Source organism: Colletotrichum acutatum (genome assembly GCF_030867785.1).
Source record: "Colletotrichum acutatum strain CBS 112980 chromosome Unknown BDZ83scaffold_52, whole genome shotgun sequence".
Classification (NCBI taxonomy): Eukaryota; Fungi; Ascomycota; class Sordariomycetes; order Glomerellales; family Glomerellaceae; genus Colletotrichum; species Colletotrichum acutatum.
The window spans coordinates 44,811-66,075 of record NW_026849046.1 but is presented as its reverse complement, the minus strand read 5'-3'; the positions used below and the strand labels follow the sequence as shown (position 1 = coordinate 66,075).

At 53.2% G+C, this 21,265-nt stretch overlaps 4 protein-coding genes across 4 annotated transcripts; 1 reads left to right on the top strand and 3 right to left on the bottom strand.

Moving 5' to 3' along the window:
* Positions 1-3,224: 3,224 nt before the first annotated feature.
* On the bottom strand, positions 3,225-4,301 carry BDZ83DRAFT_578808 (uncharacterized protein; the record flags this gene model as incomplete). The annotated part of the gene is made up of 3 exons (XM_060505167.1): positions 3,225-3,462; positions 3,527-3,945; positions 4,044-4,301. 3 exons carry the CDS (start codon positions 4,299-4,301, stop codon positions 3,225-3,227), a joined length of 915 nt encoding a protein of 304 aa, XP_060364428.1.
* Positions 4,302-13,433: 9,132 nt separating this feature from the next.
* On the bottom strand, positions 13,434-15,326 carry BDZ83DRAFT_719944 (aspartate kinase; the record flags this gene model as incomplete). Its single annotated transcript, XM_060512230.1, has 4 exons — positions 13,434-13,450; positions 13,548-13,651; positions 13,728-13,879; positions 13,965-15,326. 4 exons carry the CDS (start codon positions 15,324-15,326, stop codon positions 13,434-13,436), a joined length of 1,635 nt encoding a protein of 544 aa, XP_060364427.1.
* Positions 15,327-16,721: 1,395 nt separating this feature from the next.
* BDZ83DRAFT_752619 (homoserine O-acetyltransferase) lies at positions 16,722-18,099 on the bottom strand (the record flags this gene model as incomplete). The annotated part of the gene is made up of 2 exons (XM_060514222.1): positions 16,722-18,025; positions 18,090-18,099. 2 exons carry the CDS (start codon positions 18,097-18,099, stop codon positions 16,722-16,724), a joined length of 1,314 nt encoding a protein of 437 aa, XP_060364426.1.
* A 720-nt stretch (positions 18,100-18,819) lies between these two features.
* Positions 18,820-20,238, top strand: BDZ83DRAFT_578760 (carbon-nitrogen hydrolase; the record flags this gene model as incomplete). The annotated part of the gene is made up of 8 exons (XM_060505163.1): positions 18,820-18,959; positions 19,010-19,080; positions 19,140-19,333; positions 19,382-19,482; positions 19,540-19,593; positions 19,661-19,979; positions 20,052-20,095; positions 20,187-20,238. The coding sequence occupies 8 exons, from the start codon at positions 18,820-18,822 to the stop codon at positions 20,236-20,238; spliced, it is 975 nt and encodes a 324-aa protein (XP_060364425.1).
* Between the last annotated feature and the right edge of the window lie 1,027 nt (positions 20,239-21,265).

Genomic DNA, 21,265 nt, shown 5'->3' with positions numbered 1-21,265 from the left:
TTCTTCCGTTCCAAGGCCGAGTTATCTGGAAATCGAAACGATATCGAACCCAAGATCATCCTCATATCGACACCCATAGGCTTGCAACCTTAGAAACTCTTCCGTTCAACACTACAGATGTCACGAGCATCCAAGAAGACCGATATGACAACTCTTTAAGGGCTTCTTCGGTTCTCCTTCAATAGAAGGCGAAGAAGGTAGCCGATTTCAAATATCAAAAGAAGCCAATCAATATCGAAATCAGAGCGTTCAGAAATGGACCGTTGTGCACTCCTATTACGCTCAGATGGGAGGAATCCAGTATCCAATCCCACACGAGCAGGACACTAATTGGTACTGTTTGACGGCATCCATGCTGACTACCCGATATTCGTTCGCGGGCGACAATGCACAACATCTTTTCGGCCACCTTATCCTAGGGGACCAAGACATCAAAGATAAGAGCAAGGCAGATTGGCTTCTGAAAGGAATCGCTATTGCTCAGGTCTCGTGGCTCATTCTGAGTGTGATTGTCCGCAGCATTCTACATCTTCCGATTACCCAGCTTGAAATTGCAATGATATCATCTGCTGCTATGACAATCCTTAGCTATATCGTCAAATGGTGGAATCAAAAGACATTTCCCGAGCCACAGTCCTCCCACTGCCAACTTCGGGTTATACTTGTACCGACCAACCAGCGGCCTATACACAGTCATTCATGTCCCCCCTTTGGTCGCCGACAATGACGCGGGAAAGAGCTCAGTATCTCAACGGTCATCTACTAAGAGTTTCAAACGACCTCGTATGGATGAAGGGCGAAGGTCCCCTTTTATTCACTCTGATGGCTTTCTCTTCCCTTGGCTTTGGCGGTTTACATTGCCTGGCGTGGAGTTTCGAGTTTCCGACCGAAGTCGAGCTACTTTGTGAGGGTTGCGAGTCTGATCTCAGCCGCGTTACCTACGATTACCTGGGCAATCAGCCTTGTTCTCCATTTCCTGGCTACTAATTGCACCGACTCCAGGCTTGTATCAACGCTTCTACGTAACTTGAAGCTCGAGCCTATGAACGGGCTCGAGCCGGACATTTGGGGGTACATAGATAATCCTCATTGGAACCGATTGGGGCGGAACGCGCAACTCTTCCTTGCAAGAACCCCGGCAGAATCGAGAAATTGGGACGTGGAACCATCAGCCGAGACAATTAAAAACTCTATGAGCTCCGAGTCTAAGCAGCGCTACCCTGGGCATTTCTCAGTAGCTTTGCCCGAATTCTTAAATATTTGGCAAGAAGCCCGGAAAGGGACTCCATATGCAGCCCGCATACTCCAGAACAGGTGGGTGAGTAAGGGCGATTGGATGGTGTCGATGTCGAGAAAAGAGCCTGAGGAGGTCGACTTTTAGCAAGATTATGAGAACTATATCAGGAGAAAACATCACATTCGCGACCCGAAGACACCTGATAATGGCTGAATTGCCTTTATATTACGAGCTTACAGCGAGATGATTGAAGAACTGAATTGGTGGAACGAATTTCGCGGATTGCTCAATAAGGCATCTCCCATTCTCACAGTTATCAGCGGTGTCATATCTACAGTTGCCCGCTTGACCATCCTAGTCCTTCTATTCACCTGCCTGAGGGAAACACCAGCAGATGTATACAGGGTAACACCATGGATGAACTTCCTACCAAATATCTCTTGAGTACAATATGATACTCTCGGAAGCCTATGGCGGCGTCAAGGACCCCTTACCAGACGAGCAACCTAAGCTCCAGAATTAGAATGATATCGATTAAGAGGTTAAAATATAAACTTTCACTTTTAACGTGAATAAGCTTGAAATACAGTGTCTTACAAACCTTGGGAAATAGAAGGCCCTGGTATTTACAATAGAATCTTACTGAAGTGAATATCATCATCTAATCTGTATAACTGACGCTAGGGCTTACTTTACAACCATTGATATATGTACTACCGTCCCGCCTTGCGTTATTCAGCTTGACCAAAGCTCCCGCCTTTCTCTAATTTTAACCTAATGACAAGTTCCGAAGGAGACATAAGATGGTGCTAACTTAAATCTACCGAAGAACGTCTCGGCCTCATGTAGCCATACTCTTGTCCCCGCCAGACAAGGTCGCCCGACGGGAACGGGACCCGAAGTCCGATCGTTAAGCGGATATCTGACTCGGCTGGACTCAGAGAGCTTGGACGTCTCATGATCCTGCGGAAAAGGAGTTCCTTTTGGTAGTATGAGTCTGATGAGACGACCTCTCGCTCATGCCCGAGAAGCACGAGCCATGCGTCTCAAGTAGCATGCGCAGCAGGTAGTCTATCTTTCTCCATCGACGCACGAGGGCTCAAAGCTCACAGTAGCGTTGTCATAGTCTCCTTTGTTGCCTCTCAATCTTGTGTCTGGCCCCAGATTTCCTCATTTTTGATCTGAGGCCTCTGGCGAATCCGGGCTTTCTAATCTGCTTTGCTAGGAAGACTTAAGCGTTTGGAGGTGCCAAAGCCATTACCGACTACGCGCGCACAGGTTTCGTCCGTGTTTCTAATGATTCCTATTGGCGGTGGTTGAATACGAAAAGCCGTCGTCCAAACTAAGTCTCTGAAGCACATGCCATCCTAGAGTCCTGGATCGGGATGGCGCGGTGGACTTCGGACGTGGAGGTGAAGCCTATTAGTGTATCTTGTGTCCATGCCTACGGCTACTTTATCACCCGCTGGGATGAGGCTATCTAAAAAATCCAGCTCTGTCATGTACCAGTGTTTCTGTGAGATAAACGAACGGATCGGAAGCAGTATGATATTCACTTCCAGATGACGGCGTCGACTTAGTGACGCGAATGGAGCCTCGCCATCAGCAACGAAGAGAAATGCTCACTCCATCCATTAGCTTGACGGCGGACCCAGCCGTCAAAGTCGCCGGGGAGATGGCAGCACATAGCAGTTGTCTCATCATCGTCATGAGGGCTGGTTCGAGCTTCAGTGTACAGCTAGGCCCCTCTTTTAGGCTCATTGTGTTTTTTGAAGAGGCGACCACGCATGGCAGCACTCAATGAGCAAATGTCACTTTTCACAGATATTTGATTATGCATTGCAGAAACCTTTCTCTTCAGAAGAATATAAAGCCGCCACAAAGTCAACTTTGCGAGGACCGTACTAATAATAAAGAGAAATAGCCTTCAATCCGTAGCCATCTCGTCGTCGCGCCCTGTCTCTTTGGTCCACTAGTGATGTTTGATTTAGGGAGAGAGGGAGGTGCAGCCAGCGGAGCTGTCCTCCTGGAAGATGCCGCCATAGATGATACCCTCGTTGATGCCGGTGGGCTGGTCACCGCTCTTGGTGATGTCGGAGCCACCGTTGACGGGCTTCTTGAGCATACCGAAGTGGTACTGGCCCTGGCCAGCAATGTTGTTGGTGACAGCGGCGCCAGTCGACTTAAGAGCAGAGTTACCCTGGGAGTAGAAGACCTCGGTGGTGCTGGAAGTCATGTTAGCGATGGGGTCTAGAGAATGAATGCGAAGACTTGGGAAGGGGAACATACTTCTTGGTGAAGTCGAGCTTGATGGCAAAGTTGTGGAAGACACCGGCAGTGAACTTAGTCTTGAAGAGCTCGGGAACGGGGCTGGAGTTGACGTTGCCGAAGAGTTGGAGGGTATCGGGGTCGGCGGTGTTCTGGCCGAGGATGGTACCGGTCTTGAGGACGACCTGGTTGGTGCTGAAGTCGGCGCTCTCGAGGAAGACGAGCTGGTACTCGTGGGACAGGTTCAGGGGGCGCTGGGCATCCTTCTGAAGGGAGAAGTGCAGGGTCTTGATACCCTGAGTCGAGGCGTCCTTGCCGTCGTTGCTGAGGGGCAGCATCTCGGCGCGGCGGAAGCCGACCTGGACGTTGGTCTCACTGGGGGCGAAGATGGACTTGTCGTTGATGGTGACCTCGAAGGGCTGGGTGGAGTTGACGTCGAACTGAAGGAATTGGGTATTAGCTCAAAGCACTTTGCGTGGAAGACAATCCGGGAAACCAATCAGGTTTCGGACTGCTTTGCTCCCGGGTCAAAACTTACCAGGGAGTTGCCGCCGGGGAGCTGGACAATCTCGCTGAACTTCAGGCCCTTGCCGAACACGTTGGCGGTGTTGAAGGGGCTGGAGGTGCCGTCAAAGTCGGCAGCCTTGAATGTCTTCGGGATGCGGCCATCGAACTGGAGGGCGCACTGGGCCTTGGCACCGGGCGAAACGGCGCCGGTGTTGTTCTTGGGGGTGTTGCCATCGCAAGCGGCCGCAGCGGCGGCGACGAGTGAGAGAAAGATGGTAGAAGCGAACATTGTTCCTAGGCCGGCTACGAGCGGGTTTGTTGTTTGTTAAAAAAGAGTGTGGTGATTTTGGAAAATAAAGCGTCCAGATGAGACGAACAGGAAAAGAATGTGAAAGGAACGTGAAAAGATGATCTACAGAAACTCAGAAGTCCGAGCAAGAGAGGCCGCAAGTTGAGACGGTGGGAACAGTCGACAATTTGTATGCCCACCACGGTCCCACGAAGTGACCAGCATCGTCTGATCCGATCTGCTCTCCTCTGGACGTCTGGCACGCGATTCCGAGATTTGGCTTTGGGTTTCGACATCCCGCAGCGGCTACCTCCCTTCAAGCTCTCCGCCCACCGTTTAGCGCTGCCCCTTACTCTCCAGAAACTTTTGAGTGCTGTCTGGGATTGAATGGGGTTCACTTGCAAGTTCCGTGTCATGCCCCCTTGGCATCTGTAACTCGGCGCGCCTCGTCAGCCTGAACCGTGCTGTTGGGTAAACTTGCAGTGATTTGGTGCTCCCTAGCAGTAGCCCTCTTCTCCTGGATGCAGAGAGAGGCAAGGTTACACCCCGTCAGAACCCAAATAGAGTTTCTCGCTGATTCAGTTTCGGAACCACCGCCCCGTTCGGGGTTGGGTGCACGGGGCTCAAGTCGGCCAGCCTGGGGAGAAGACTGGGAGAAAACTTGCAGCGAACAAATCCAGCGGCGGAGGGCTGCGGGCGCGAGTCGTGTTAGATTGCCAGTGTGTGGTTTCCACGAAGAGCCTCGCTGAAAGTCCTGAAAACTCCGGACCTCCCGGCATCAACTGGGCACCGAGTCCCTCGCGCCACGTGGAGGAGTTGCAAAGCCGCAATATGTCGATGCCCCTGATATTAAGGGGATATTGGTACCAAGACAAAGTCTCTGCGCCAGGATTCGTTGGCTAAATAGCATCATCGTCGCGTTCGTAGATCATTGCTTGCGCAATCTGGTGATGGGGTTCTCAATGGGGTCTGAGGTTCCGCACGATGCCATCCGGTCACAGTCCGGATAGTTCAGGCGGAGTTTTATGACGAGATGGAACAAAGTCTGTCTCCCAGTGGGCAGTTGCAAAGACTAAGTATAAACTGTTCCATGTGCAACTCCGCGACTGACGAACCTCAAACCTGGCTCAGAGCCCTGATACGCAGATCCCCTCTGCATCTCTGACGGTGTCAACAAAGAACTCAAGAAAGTGTCCGGAGATGCCCACGAAACGTTCTCTCCGGACAAAGGAATAAACGAACACATCGGCTGATTGATAAAAAGTCGGCGCATGTGCAGGCGCAAAACTTCTCCCACTCTTTTCGCAAAGCCGAGCCGGCGGGAGGGGAATCCACAATCATATATCCAATGTTTCCAATATCCGCCAGCGGTTATTAACAGTGAAACTCTATATCGCCAAGGCTAGTCTGAGACGCCCTAACAAGGCGACGATATCACCCTTCTGGCGACCCGACAACCGAAAACGTTCTAGAATGGGTCAGAAGAGCTGCCAAACTTGGTCTCGGATATCGAGCTACTGTACTCTTTTTTTCCCACGTCGGCGGGACCGTCAGATAAACAACGTCTTCCGCCCGCAGACTGATGATTCCCGCGGGTTAGACAACGCCGCCGGGAACACTTACACGGTCACTAACGCCTGTGGATACAGTGGGGTTTTGACAGAGGCAGTAGCACTTGATTTGAGACAGGGTTGCGCGCGCTCAATTATTGTGCCTTGGCATCAAATGGTGCGTATTTCCGCTTAGTCAGTGCAACTCGCTCTGTACTCAACTCTGCGCCGAGATGTTTACTGAACTGCCTTTGCAAGAATGTTACATGCGACGAACATTTCGTTCGAAGCTCGCTTTGATCGCTCTGAACATGACCCGGTAGCATATTCAAATTGCAGTACATAGTCATGCGACGACCGAATTCTGTCTGATTGTGCAGCGTAGTCATATTTCTCCCCACGCTCGTGAGTCGTGACTCGTCTCTCCAGAAGCTTTGGTCTGAAAGAAATGGGGACATCTTGGAAAAAGCATTCTCAGGATCCACATGTGTAAAGGATCAATAGCCAAAAAATCCCACTGATGATCTCCCGTCAAGGCTCCAAGCTATCATGCCGCAATGATATCCGTGCATCAGTGAAGAACCGTCTATATACATACATACATAGTTTATTACGCCCCGGCTAAGCTGTTTAGGGCTCGCATGATTATCTACATATTCTCCACATTCGTTCATATCCTTGCCTCCCAGAAGCCCATACAAGTCTTGTTCGTCTCCGTATGTGTCTTTTTTAGTTTTGCATGTCGATGCTGCGGTTGCTCGTGGGGTTAGTAGCAGGCCATCTCGGAGTTGTTTCTCAAAGTGTTCGACGTCCTATCGTCGGCGGCCGAAGCTAGTCCTGCTGTCGATGGCACGAGGATGCGTGGGGGTGTCTCCGGTTAATTTGATGATGTTAGTTGCGTGTGGTTTCGCTGCTGGCTGATCTGTGCATCTAGCCTCTCCGTGCTCATGGCGAACTTGATCGTCTCTTTGACAACGTCTACGCTTGGCGACCAATCCTTAGGGTCGGACGCGCGCTTTCCTCCCAGGAAGTATGACAGATTTCCTCTCCGCGTTTCCGTCTGTTGGAGCATCCGAGTCCGCTGTGCCGTCCACTGTGTGCATCGAAAGAGAAAATGCTCTACCGTTTCTGCAGATTGCCCGCAAGCGCATAGCGCCGCGGCGGTTGCGCCGATCTGGTAGAGGTACCAGTTCAGCCTTGCCATTCCGGTGCGTAGTTGCGCTAGAATGCTGGCTTCTTTCCAGGCCAGTCCGTCATACAGCTTGCGTGTGTGGTTTCCCGGCAGGGCTATGTCGATCTTCTTCGAATATGCTCCTACGTTGTCGGGCAAGGCTCCGTGCTTCTGTCGCACGCTCTGTAAAGCGATCCTAAGTGCCGTCGAGTAGGCTCTGGCCGGCCGTTTTTGTGGTGTCTTGTTTACTTGGGTACTTTCCTTTGCTGCTGCTTTGGCCGCTTGCGCCAGGTCTGACTCTATCGATGATGGAAGCCAGAAGAGAGTGACTCTGTTGCCTCGTCTCTGCAGAGCTTGCACGCTGGCATATAGTTGTCGGATCTCTTGTTGGCCTGACTGCTGCCGCGGGTTGTGCATCACCAACACTGCCGCTTTGTTGCGGGTGAAGACGTGGATGGCCCGGTACTCGAGTCTCTCTGGGAGAGACTTGACCGCTTCTGCCAGTGCCGCTAGCTCTGCTACATACGGGTTCTGCTCCGTTCTCTGACCGAACGTACGCGAGGCCGTCACGACGCCACCGCCCCCTCTGAAAGATGCGGGCAGCGTCGTCGCCGTTCCAAAGCCCACAACCTCGTTCCTTGCTGAGCTCCCTGTCGCTATCCTCACTGCCCATCCAGACCGGATTGCCTCAGAGGCCTTGACCGTGTCGTCGTCGACTACTGTATCAATACGACGTTCCCAAGGAGCGATCGAATACCCTTCGATAGTCTCCAGCTTGTCAAGGGGTAGGTCGCGATAGGCCTCCGCCATCAACTGGAAGGGTGACGGAAACCGTCTAAAGGCCACCGCCCGCAGACGTCGAAGCGGATGGGTCTTGGGAAGGCTTCGCAGCCGTACCCAGAATGTCGTTGATTTTCTGTCGTACCTCTCTTGCGCCGATTGTATGCTTGCCTCCGCTTCAGCGACCGCCGTGGCCACCGTGTTGAAGGTTCCCACGATCGCTTGGGCGCCAATCCTCTGCACTCGGTTGATCACCCTCATCTGCGCTGCTCGACACCTGTACCTCCAGACGTTCGACGCGTAGTCCATCGTCGGTGCTACGGCCGCCACGAAAAGCTGTCTGGCCGTCGCCGGAGACAGGCCTTTGAGCCGTTTGAGCCCCAGCACGGCCTCCAGCCCTTTTGTCGTCGCGTCTGCGATGTGCTTTTCGAAACGGAGTTTCGTGTCCATCATCACTCCCAATACTTTGACGTGGTCCTTTGCTCGGACAGTGTCACCTTTGATGACGAAGCTGGTTGAGTCCGCCGGCAGCCTCCAGTTGCGCGTGAAGTGGATGATGGCCGTCTTGTCCGTCTCGAACGTCGCCCCGCTTCGTCGTTCCCACGCGAGTGCTCGATCGATAATATCTTGGATGCCCTGACGGTTTGCTTCGCGCGATCGGCCTGTGACCCACGCCGTGTAGTCATCGACGAAGGCCAGCGCGCCCCCGTTCTCGTCGATTTGGTGCTGTACGAGATCGGCGTTGAAGAAGAGGAAGAGCACGGGCGAAAGCGGCGAACCCTGAGGCAGTCCGGCTTGTGGTAGCGGACGAGCCTCGGACTCGTGACCGTTAACCAGGATGCTTGCCGTTCTATGGGAGCAGAAGGCGTCCACCCATCTCACCAGCTTGTCCGGGATCCCCCGCGCTCTGAGTCTTTGAAGTAGTCTCTCTTTGTACACACCATTGTATGCTCCCTTGACATCGAAGCTGACCAGACTGACCACCTTTCTCTTTCTCCACGCTCTGTAGATGTACTCCTGCAGCAGTACCAGCGCCTGCTCTGCCGACCTCTGCTTGCGAGCGCCAAAGTGGCTCGTGGGAAGGAGGCCGAACGTCTCGACAGCGTGCGAGATACGTTCTGCCAGGACCGACTCCAGCACTTTTCCGAGCGTCGAGAGAAGCGAGATCGGTCGCCAGGCCTTCGCTATACCGTAGTCGCTTTTGTTTGGCTTCTTCAGCGGGATGATCTTCGCGTGTCGCCACTGCCTCGGCAACACCCCTTCATCCAGTGAGGTCTGGAAGAGTGTAAGCACCCTCTCCTTCACCACTGGCCATGTGTGCTTCCACACTGCCACCGGCAGACCGTCCTCTCCGGGTGCTTTCCACGACTTTGCCGCAAAGAGCTGTCTCTCTACTTCTCCCAGTGTGAGGTTAGGGAAGGGTACCGGCGATCGTTGTGGCTGACCCCCTCCTCCTCGATCATGCTGGGGAGAGGAGGGAAAAATGTGGAGAGCAGCTCTTCGGCCTGTTCTGTGGCGTCTCCCGTTTGGGAGCCATCCGCCCTTTTAAGTTGAGGTATCTTGTCGAAAGATGCCCCTTTACTGGCGTCGAGATACTTCGCGGCCTTCCAGATATTGGCGTCGTCGGCCAGAAAGTCCTCCCAATGGCTCTTCTTCTGTTGTCGGATGGCGTCGTGATATTGCTTGGCTGCCGAGCGGGCGCGTTGTTCCAGTTCGGGTTGAGTATTACCTGCCCTTCTCTCCGCTCTCGCCCGGTTTCTCCAGTGAGTGTGGATCTGCCGGAGCTGGGTGAGATCAGCCGTCCACCATCTCTTTGCATACGGTGATGGCTTCGCCGTAGGTGTCAGTGCCTCTACTGCCTCACACACCACAGATATCAGTCGATCCGTCTGCTGCTGCACCGTACCTCCCGTTGGCACTCGTCCTAGGTTTGCTTCTACCCTCTCATTGATCTGCTTCCATGGAGCGTTCTTGAGGAGGAGCCGTGGCCGGCTTTCCATCTCAGGCGCGGCGATGTCGAAGGTCGTCTCGATCGCCCGGTGGTCCGACCCGTGGTCCGTCTTGTGCAGGGCGCATCGTACCACCGCTCTTGCTAGCTCTTCGGACGCGAGGGATAGGTCGATCGTCGTAGTCGTCTCGTTCTTCTCCCACGTCTTCGTCCCCTAGGAGGAGGCTGCGGAGCGAGTACTCGCTCATTAGATCGATGATCGGGTCCGCCTCGCCCTGCCGGCCCTCCGACACATCATCACCTCCCCACAGGTAGTCGTGGCAGTTGAAGTCTCCTACCAGGGCCACGTCCACCCTTTCACCTGTTTCTCCTCGGACATTTGTGATAGCTTGCTTCAGCAGGACGCACGCCTGCCGCAGCATCTCCGGCTTCTGCACCGGCACGTACACCGACGCCACTAGCAGCCTTCGATCAGGAAGCCGGACGACGGCCGCAGTGATATCCGAGGACGCTATCGGCACCTGTTCCGCCTCTACTTCTCTGTTCACCCACAACAAACTTCTAATCCCCCATCTCCTTCGTCCCTCCACTCCGTCGGCACCATCTTCGTCCACCTGTTATGTCCCATCGGAACAGTAATGACCTTACCTTCTATCCTCCGCGCCCATGGCTCCTGCACCGCTATGGCCGTGAAGTCGCGCAACGCCTCGTCATTCATCAGACTTTCGTGCACTGCAGCCTGTTTCCTCACGTTGAGCTGAAGGATCTGGACCTTCCTACTCATGGGAACGCGGGTACAGCTTCGGACAGTTCTTGCTGAACGACTCGTGCGGTCCGCCACAAGGCACACATGTCACGATCGTCTCACGGCACTCAGAGTGGTGATGGCCTACCTTGGCGCATCGTCCACACACCCGGGGGTTTACGCACTGGTACGCCTTGTGCTTCGTGATCTGCTGGCAGTTGTAGCACTGCTGGGGGCGCGGCCGCCGTTCAAACGCCATCGTCGTGCCGGACTCTCCTCCAACGTGGAAGAAGCCCTCGGAGATCAGTCTACGCGCATCACCGGCCTTGGTCACGAACACGACCATGGACCCATACGCCTTGGGCATATCTTTCTTGCTAAGCCAGGAAATCTTGGCAACCGTGGTCTCGTTTTCTCGGCTAAGTGCCTCCGCCGCTTCAGCCCTGACATTGCCCTTCTCATCCAGGATCTCAGTTCGCTTTACATTATCTACCTTCACGGGGTAGAGCTCGTCTCGTAGCACGCGTGTTCCGGAGCCGAAGCTCTTTTCCACAATCTGCTTGACAAGCTTATGCTCTGCATCGTCGCGACAAATGATCCGGATCCTATCCGCGTTCCTTGGGTCTACCGTGACGGCCAGACACCGCCAGCTACCCTGTCCGTCCAACGCGCGCATCTCCTTTTCCACCGCAGCCCGGATCCGGCCTGGGTTGAGCTTGTCGCTGCCTTCTTCAACTCTTGATGTATCGATCGTACAGAAGGGGTCGCTGCGGCTCGGCAGCGTCGCGTTGCCCGCCGTGGCTACCCGCGAGTCGCGACCTTGCCCACCTAAGCCGCTTCGCGCGACGTCCGCGTAGGACACACTTGGGCTGTTCCGCGTCGCAGCAACTGTTGCGAGTGCTTCGAGGTTTTCGTTCGTCTTGGCGCTTTCGTCCTCCACGCGTTCTTTCATCGCTTGCAGCTCTCCTTTGACGGCCTGTAGCTCGCTCTTGACTGTTTGCAGCTCCGAAGTGACCACGCGAAGCTCTGCCTCAACGTTTTTATTCCGTGCTTCCGACTTCTTCCACGCATCGAACATGATCTTGACCGCTGTGTGTAGCTCTTTGACCTGCTTGCCCATCGTCAGGAGCAGCCTTTTGTCGTCATCCTCTATGGGTTTCGCGCGTTCCTTGGCCAGGGTTGTGGCTCGCTTGGTCGTCGTCCGCCGGCCACCACCAGCAACCTCCGTCGCTCCGTCGGTCGCATTGTCGATTATCTCTTGATGAGTCTGGTTCAGTTGGGCTTTCGCGGATGGCTTTCGCACCCTTCGTGATGGCAGGTCCTCGTCGCTCGCTGCCACCGCCTCCCTCGCAACGGTGATGGACGTCGAATCTAGCTCGAGATCCATCGCGTCGGGACGTGCGCAGAGACGCCACGCGGTAGATCGTGCTAGTGCCACGTAGCGCGTTTCGGAGCTTCTCGACAGCGCTCAACCCAACAACGTCGAATGATTCTTCACACAATCAAATATCGAAAATTCCCCAATCCTCTGATCAATACTACAGTAGAAGTCGAATTTGGTTTCCGTCTTTCTGGGATCCCTTCCAGAAACAGATACTCGTACCGTCTATATAATAGCAGATGCTTGTAACATAATACTTACCAAGTTGACTGTCATCAGTCCATAGCTGCTGTTTCGCAAGCTCAGTTCTTGAAGCCCAAGACCCAGGGCCATGAACGATACTTTGACTGCCATGGCCGAAAGAGCTAGAATCACGGATCTCAACTCTTAGAGCTGGCTCATGCTCTCAAAAGCGGTCCTCGGAGAACTCAAGTGTCCAGTCAACTACTCGAAATCTAGATCCCATTCAAATATGTTAAGTTCCGCAGTCAGACAAGTCGAAATGCGGCAGCCACATCCCATCCGCAGTATGGAATCATGGCTCTCTCCAGAAACACCATATTGATGCATAGTCCACCTGAACCATAGCAAATCCACGTACCTCCGAAGAACAACCCACACTAAGAGTCCACTTCGGGAAAAGCTCACCCCATGACCGAATACTCAGACCAGAAAAGCACATCAGGACGCCTAGCGAAAACAATGACTCGAGTCCATCCAGCAAGCAACTACACCTCCATGCACAACCCGTCCATCATTGAAGATGCCTAGTACAAACCTCCAAGCACTTTGGTGCCCAGTCCGCCAATAGCAATAGCTAGAGCAAGCACAGTAGACGCAAGACAAAGGATATTGAAGTCACGGCATGTAAGCAAAGAAAGCCAAGAGATCCATAGCTCTGAATGACTAGAGCTGTTGGACAGTGGAGCAATACGCCGCGGTTGGTGTTGTCTGACATTACGACCCACTAGCCTACTAAGTAGTTAGATGCTCGTGATTGTGGCCATTTAAAGTTCTGAGAACCGAGAACTCGATTCTGATGGCAAACGTAGCAGCAAGGACATTGAAGAGAAAAAGAATTCTAAGTGTGGCCATCAAAATGGCTTGATAGTCAAGGTGTTGGGTAGAGATTTGAAAGTCCTTACGAACCTGCCTTAAACTACCATTAATCAAGTTATATAAACACATGCAAACAGGTAGTCGTCCTGGCTGAATGATATGATGCCAAAGGTTCAAGGAAAGTATCGATTACATAGTGGTATCTGGTGATATTCTCAGAAGCGAAGCAAACCATATCCCCCATCTTTCGCCTTGCAACTCCAGTCACGATCATGAAAGAACAACAGCAAGGAAATCCAACAGTAAGAACACCCACACGCCCCAATGACCAGTTCGTCGTTCCCTAGGAAGCTCAAATATTTCTCCTCCTCTTCAACCACCTCTTCACAATATCCCGATACGCAGCCGCCTCAGCAGGCCCAACAGCGACACGATCAACGCTCGACCTCTGGCTATTACGCCCCGCCGTCGCCACCACCGCCGCCGCGTTCGTCCTCGTCAGTAGAGCCATGGACCTGGAAGAGGGGTGTGTAAGCGGCGGTGGTCGGTAACAGGACCCGACGACGTTTTCAGCCCGCCGGGCCCTCTGCTGCTGCTTCTGGGACTCCGCACCTTTGATGAAGTTTGTCTCTTGTTCCCAGTGCGTCGGGATGTGGAGGACTTTGCTGTGGATCACGTTCATGGCGAGGACTGCGTCTTCTGCGCGGACGACGAGCCTGGGGTGATATTGGTTAGCATGGGTGATGAGCTGAGGAGGGATTTCGACGAGGTGCCAGGGGGGATGCAACTTACGATATGTTGATCTCGCTTGCTCCTTGGCTCACCATAAAGATGTTGATCTTGGCTGATGCTAGAGCAGACATGATCTCTGCTGAAATGCCGACCATATTTCTCATCTTATGTCCTATAATAGTGACGATGGACATGTTCTCTGTAATGATCACCTGTACGCACGGCATCTTCGGTTAGTACTGGTTTCAGATGGCAAAGAATATCTGAAGGGACTGTCTCTAGGTGCGAAGGCCTTACCTTTCCAAACTTCTCCAGCTCAACTCTCAACCTCTGATGTTGACAAGAGCCTTCTTCTGAGTGCTGGAACGCGAGACTCACGCTGCGCTCGCTGGTAGTGACGAGGTCCGTCTTGATGCCCGCATCCTCGAGGCGATCAAAGACGCCGGATAAGAACCCCTGGGACTTTGTGTTCCTGTTGCAAACCACATTGACCAAGAGAATGTCGTCTTTGACTGTGACCGCTGTAGGCCGCCTTCTTTCCTGTCGATCGCCGTGGTAACCATTGCCCAACATGTAGTCAATAGAGGGTAGAGGGACCTTGACGTCGACCTTTTCGTCTGTTGGTGTTGGGGGAGTAAGGGGCGGGGAGGGAGTTCGAGAAGGATAAATAATCGTCCCGGATGCCGTCGGGTTGAAGACGTTCTTCAGTCTCAGGGGAATGTTGGCGCAACGTATCTGATCCATCGTCAAGGGATGTATAACTTCGCTGCCGTAGTACGTCAACTCTGTAGCTTCCTCCGGCGTGACTGTGGATAACAGCCTTGCCGACGGGACCTTTCTCGGGTCCGCCGTGAATATCCCGTCAACCTCTTTCCAGATCTGAAGTTCCGCGGCCTTGGTACCCACCGCACACATGGCCGCACAAAGGTCCGAGTATCCCCGACCGACGTTCTTGAGCAGTGAGTCTGGCATGATGCCAAAGAAGCCGGTGACGATGGGAACATGGTCGCCGCAGTTATGTATCCTCTTGGTGATCTCGTCTGCAATGAGGTGATAGAACCGGGGACCGAGGTTGTCCAGTGCCGTCTTCTGGTCGAATACACTAGCACCGAACACCGCTTCGACTATGTCTTCCAGGATAATAGGTTCGGCCGGGATGTTTCTGCTACAGAGAAATGCAGCTACAACTCTGCACGCAAGCTTCTCTCCGAGAGCGATGACACGGTCCCGTGCCCTTGGAGATAGCTCGCCAATGATTTGTGCAGCCAGTAGGAAGCCGCGAAGGCTCTCGCATTCCTTGACAATGAGTGTCTTTGTGGTGTCGAAGATGTCGTTACACAAGTCGCTTCTTGTGCCATTGGAGTTAACGAGATGCTTCTCGAGAAGCCGGACATGACTATCCCGAATGGCATCAATGTTCTTGTTGAGCAGCGTCTGCGCAGAGAGTCCGGCCTCAGCGTGTGATACGCATTCAAGCAAGAGGCTTGTGGTTCCGCTCGACTTGGTGGAACCGGAGAGGGCCGAGCAGACGATAACCAGGTTGTAGTCTCGCAGATAGGATGGGACGATTTTGCTGCAGATCGACTCGAGAAGTTTTCCAAGGCTAGTACCACCGTACTTCTGCACCAGCCATGGCCTGTTTTCTCTGGAGGTCTCCATGGTTGGCGGTGGGACTAGGCAGACTGGAGGATGGCAAACCTGTCTTGCGCGCGTGGGACAGTGGAAAGGGTCAGTCGAGCGGGAGCCGGAGAGCTGTGGACCTTGTTCGATTCAAATTGAAATGTGCTCAAGTGACTTGGCCTTATTAAACTCCATATATCGTCGTGTTTTCCAGCCGCAGAAACTATGTCGATATTCTTTCCATGGGGTGGATTGCAAAGCACGATGGCAAACAGGCAATGGCGACTCGATATCCGGCGACGACTTTGGTCGAAGGGGGGACTCGAGGTCGGCGACGGACGTACCCCTTCGGCCAGTGTCCCAGTGTCCATTGCGGAATGGACAATTGCGCATTTCCACACCTTCGAGGCATATTTCCCAGAGGATTACTGCCATTGGAGATGCTGTTCGGGATGGGTGGAGTTTGTCCGTCGGTGAGTGCTGCATGATCGTGGGCCAAATCCCGGCTCGGGGTTTGAAGACCAGAAGCCACTATGACAACGGGATTCAGCCGCTCGGCGACTGCTTCCAACAGCTTTGCTCCATCGGTTTCGGCGCGGCGTTCTTAAGTTTTGGCGCGAGCTCAAAGTGTAGCGGCATTTGGTCGGCGCGAAGTTGGCTGGTGCCAAATGTGGGATGACATATTCTGCAATCTGCGGCCGCCACCATCCATGTAGGTGATTGTGTAAGTGACATCGGCGGTGATTGATCCTCGGACGCGTCGCCTGTCACTGCCCCCCGCCAACCAATAAAATGCCTCGACAGGAATAACTGACAAGCATCTGTGTCGGCTCCTCCCGTTGCAGACAGACAAAGTTGCAGGCCCGTTGAACAAGGGCGTTATCTACACTGGTTCCAGCTGGACGTCGTGGCGCTGGCGTTGGTCGATCATGGAGTACGCGCCCCTTCAACTCACACTGTAAGCATTGGCCGCCGTTCTCATCCAAACTGTGCATAGGAGACGATGCATGTGCTGTGAAAATGTTATTCCCCAAGCTCAGCGTAACTAATTTGGTATCTTTTTGCCACAGCGTGCTCGATGTGTTTGCAAGTGACTGGTGTGATCGGATTGTCAATTCGTTGAGATATCATTGCTGTCTTCGGTTGACAGTCCTGAATTCTTGTCATCGAGCAAAAGCGCTTCGCAGGCATAGGAAATTTCATCCGTCCTGTTCTCTGTCTTCCCGTCAAGTGGCGATGAAGTAACCGATAGAGATTGAAGCGCATTGAAACGCTGTGTGATTAGGTGAAAAGTCTCTATCTACGTCAAGTGTGTTTGTCGACGTGGTAAAACCGCTGTCAAAGGCTGCCGATAGCTTTGCCTAGCGTCGCGTCCATCTGAAGGATGCCCCTAACTTCGGGCTTTGACCTAAAGCCTGAGCTACCTAAACAGCTCTACCAATCTTCGACTTCGCCCGTCAAGCTTTCCCCAGCCTCATCTATCACAGCAAGGTCTAGCGATTCATCTGACTCATGTATCATGTCATAGAGATTCGGCAACTGACATCTTAGCTGGGCTTGGATCAAGGTATCGAGCTGCTCAAACTCGAGTAGGAAACCGTCATGTCCATCAGATGACTTGAGAACGTGTAATGATGCACCAGGCAAGTTGGTGGCAAGCCGCTCTTGTTGCTCTGGGAGGAACAGCGCATCGGTCTCAACGCCAATGACCAAGGCTCTCGGCGGTACTCGAGACAACACCTCTGCCAGGCCTTCGTCGCCCGATGATTGTGCCCGGCCATAGGTGACGTCGTGACTGTCCATCTTGTTGGTGATGTGCAAATAACAATTGGCATCAAACCTATTGATAAACTTCTCTCCTTGGTAATGTAGGTAACCCTGAGCCGAAAACGATGGAATTTGTTTCCGCTGCGGGCCTCTGTCTCTTCTGGGTCTCGGCGTTTCCATGATCGACGCGTCTGTCCTCGGGAGATCCAAAAGTGGTTCCTGAGGTATCTGGGGATTTCGTGGAGGTTTTCTCCCGAAGCGGCTATCGAAACTCGTGCAAGAACGATATGTCAGCATGGCAATCATCCGAGCTGCTGCAAGTCCTGCCGAGGGTTGGCCTTCCGGGATCGGCTCGTAGTATCCGTCGTCGTACTTTGGATCGGAGTAAATGCACTGTCGTTGGGTTTCAGCCCAAGATATGCCCCAAGCAGAGTGATCAGCAGCCGTAGCAATAGGAACAATGTTTCGGACAAAACCTGATGGTGTGCAGAGAGGCCATTCCAGAGTCGTCATGCCACCCATAGAGCCCCCAACGACGGCTGCTACTGACTTGACACCGAGAGCATCAAGCACTATGTTGTGTGCTCTCACATCGTCCCTGACCGTCGTCTGGGGGAACTCGCTGGCATATCGTTGGCCGGTGCCTGGGTTGATGGTCAAAGGTGATGCACTTCCATAGGGGGAGCCCAGGACATTGCCACAGAAAATGAAGAAGTGTCGAGGGTCAAAAGCTTTCCCGGGTCCTATGAGAGGGCTCCACCAGTCGCTCACGTCACTGCTCCCTGTCAGGGCGTGGCATATGACTAGAGCATTGTCGCTTTGCTCGTTCAATTTTCCCCATGTTTTGTAGGCGATTGGGCAGTCAAAGAGTTCTTCTCCTGACTCCAGCCGGAATGTTGGAATGACGGCGAACCTTTGGCCTCGAATGAGCCGGGCGTAGAAGTTGTCGGGATTCGGATCAGAGTCGAGTACTAGTGATTGCAGTCAGTCAAAGACGACTAATTGCGTGAGCCAAACAATGTAGTTAATACTCACAGAGAACCATCTTAAGACTTGTAAAGTGTTGGATGAAACTCGGAATGACTTCTAAATGTAAGTCGCCGTTACGTGGATAGTGTGGTGGCGATAGTCTAGGTATTGCACACGGCACGGAGTCGAGTTCAATGACAGAGATTTATTCTTCAAATTTGACCGGACAAACTTGCTTCCAAATAGCTGCAACTTTTACGGAACTAAATGCAGATGTCTTATTGTTCTTTGCAAGTTTAAGACGCTGAATTTCCAGACAGTTGCTGGCTCTCACTGCGAGCAAGTGCCGTCAGCCAGCCAGAGGAAGCCTCAGCAACCCCCGCCAACCCTTCCCCACGGCACAGTCTCGGACTTTCATCCCTTGATACCAAGAGCTGCCTGCTTCGTTATTTCGCATACCCCTATCATCTATCGATGAAGACTTCGTTGGCGGATCACCATCTCAACCTCCACGAGCCGGGATTTGAATACGTTCCGGGATTTGAGCCATAATCCCGACGATCCAAACTCCGTTTATCAATGTCGCCTCTTTTCCGGATTATCCCGGATGCATACGGCAAAATCGACGATCTCGAACGATAGTAAGGCCATCCAGTAACAATGACGCCCTGTTGTGACGTGAGTCACGATGGGTCACGTAGAGGGAGGTCCTTGAAAGCCATAACTGTTGGCACAGTGGCACCTTAGTTGCCAATCCCTGGACCTGCCAGAATTGTCAAGCTGTACGTGATCGAAAATGGTATCCACTCGTCCTATTGTCAAGGTTGCGGCTGTCCAGGCCGCACCTGTTTCCTTTGATCTGGAGAAGAGTCTGCAGAAGCTGAGTAAGCTTACGGAAGAAGCTGCCCAGGCCGGTGCAGATTTAGTTGTATTCCCGTAAGTGCACAATGCTGTTGGTTCCGGAAGATACCGCTAAAAGCTTGCAGTGAAGGGTTCTTGTCTGCTTATCCATGGAGATACGCGTTTGACGCAACAATTGGTGCCCGAGAGCCGCGAGGTAGACTTCTGGACACCTACCTAGAAAGGTAGAGGGCGCCGCTAATTCCTGAATCCTAGGACGCGAGTGGTATGCCAAGTACGTTGATTCGGCCGTCGAAGTTCCCTCTCCCGCCTTCGATAGGCTTTGCGAAATAGCCAAGGCAAACAACATCCTCCTTCATGTGGGAATTATTGAAAAGGCAGGCGGTACGCTGTACTGCACTGCTTTGCTTCTCGACCGGGAGGGCAAGCTAGTGTATAAGCATCGCAAGGTGATACAACTAATCCATCAACTCGGGTTCGAGACTAACAAGCATAAGCTGATTCCCACGGCCGCTGAGAGGCTTGTTTGGGGTCGAGGCGCCGGAGATGGCCTGTTAGTCAAGCCAACGGATGTTGGCAGAGTCGGAAGCTTGATATGGTTGGCTGCTCCCGTCTGCATGTGTATTTGTGGAAAAACATGCTGATCAAAACGCAGCTGGGAGAATTATATGCCGGCGGCTCGCATGGCAATGTACCAGCAAGGCATCGAGTACGTTGATCTGTTCCGGTGTCAAAGGGGAGAAAACTTGCTGACGTCGACAACCCACACTCGATAGGATTTACGTGGCACCCCACGCCGATGATTTGGCCACCTGGACAGCATCGATGCAGCATATTGCGAAGGAAGGGCGTTGCTTTGTAGTGTCTGTCAACTCGTTTTGCAAGGTGTCGGACTTCCCGCCTGACTACCCGCCTTTTACGGCCGAACACCACGATCGGAGGCCGGACGGAGCACAATGGGAGGCGGACGATATTCTCAACCACGGTGGCTCATGCATCGTCGGGCCGCTGGGCACTTTTCTTGCCGAGCCGGCGTGGGACAAGGAAGAGATCGTCTATGCCAGCCTCCGAATGGCAGACATCACGGAGTCCAAGGTAAGTTCCCCGGCACAGGCTGCGGGCATCCGCTAGTCATGAAATAGATTCTGAACTAACGGCGCCTTGCAGCTGGACTTTGACCCCATCGGCAGCTACTCACGGCCCGACATCTTGTAAGTGGTTCCTTTTAAGACATTGACAAGTGATAAGCCAGATATCCCTGGATGTGATGTGCGCCGATCCGAAGCTGACAAGTCGTCTCAGTTCGTTGACGGTCAACACCAAGCCGGCCGACAACGTCGTATTCACCAGCTGATGTCCCGTGCGTATTGAGCATGTTTGTGGGCAACGGCGGCGTGGGGGTGTGAACGGCAGGCGGGGTGCGGTGCGGAGTGACCAGGATGTTGTGCGCTCGCGATTTATGGGACCTGACTCGGAGCTTGGGTGTTGGAGGTTGCTCGGCTGCAGGGTCAGGAATGCCAGCCAGGCTTGAGGCGAGATGGACATATTGGCTGGTCGCACCAAAGATCGAGAAGCTTTTCTAGATGTCCAAGCGAGCATGTTGGTCTAACGATGTTTGACACAGAGGCGTGCCACCCGTTCTTGTGTGGCCAAAATGGTCTCGGCTCATTATGTTGTACACAGTCGACAGTAGAGCCTTGCTGGGTAGAAACGGCTTGTCAGCGTTGATAGGCTGAACGTTTGATCTTGGATGCATCGGATACTTGAAGATGAGATGGCATCCTGATTGGAACGAACACACTGGCTTGGGCAGGAGGAGCTCCCTACTGAGTGGACGACGCAGAAAAGAGAGAAGTCTAATTCGAAGCTTAGATGCTGACAAAGAGCTACTAATCAATTCTGTTCTTGGTCGAGTAAGAGAGAAGGGAGAATGAATCGTGATGTTGAGACGTTCAAAGTTGTGGTCCAAAGGAATCTTGCGCTGCTGCTAGCACAACTGGCAGTGACATAGCTGGCATAATTGTGGTTGCTAGTCATGCTAGAATTTGTTTCGACAATGGAACCGCTTGGAGTTCTAGAACAAGGAAAGGCGACCATCCGGACATTTGATGGGGACACACAGAAGAGCTGCGGAGTGGATGTAGAAAGGCGGAATTGACGTCAAAAAAGTCGTGTGTGCTCGGGCTCTGAAGTCGGGTGTGAGGCACGCGGCGCCAACGGCGAGCAGACGGCGAGACCGCAGCAGGAAGGAACGGCAGGTTCCATGCACCTAAGGAGGCGAGGTAGGTACCTTCCGTGCGTGAATGCTACTTTGGCATGCGAGCGACGGTCGGGTTGTGTGGTTGTGTCAGGTCAAGTCAGGAACGGGGGGGTTTGGCTGC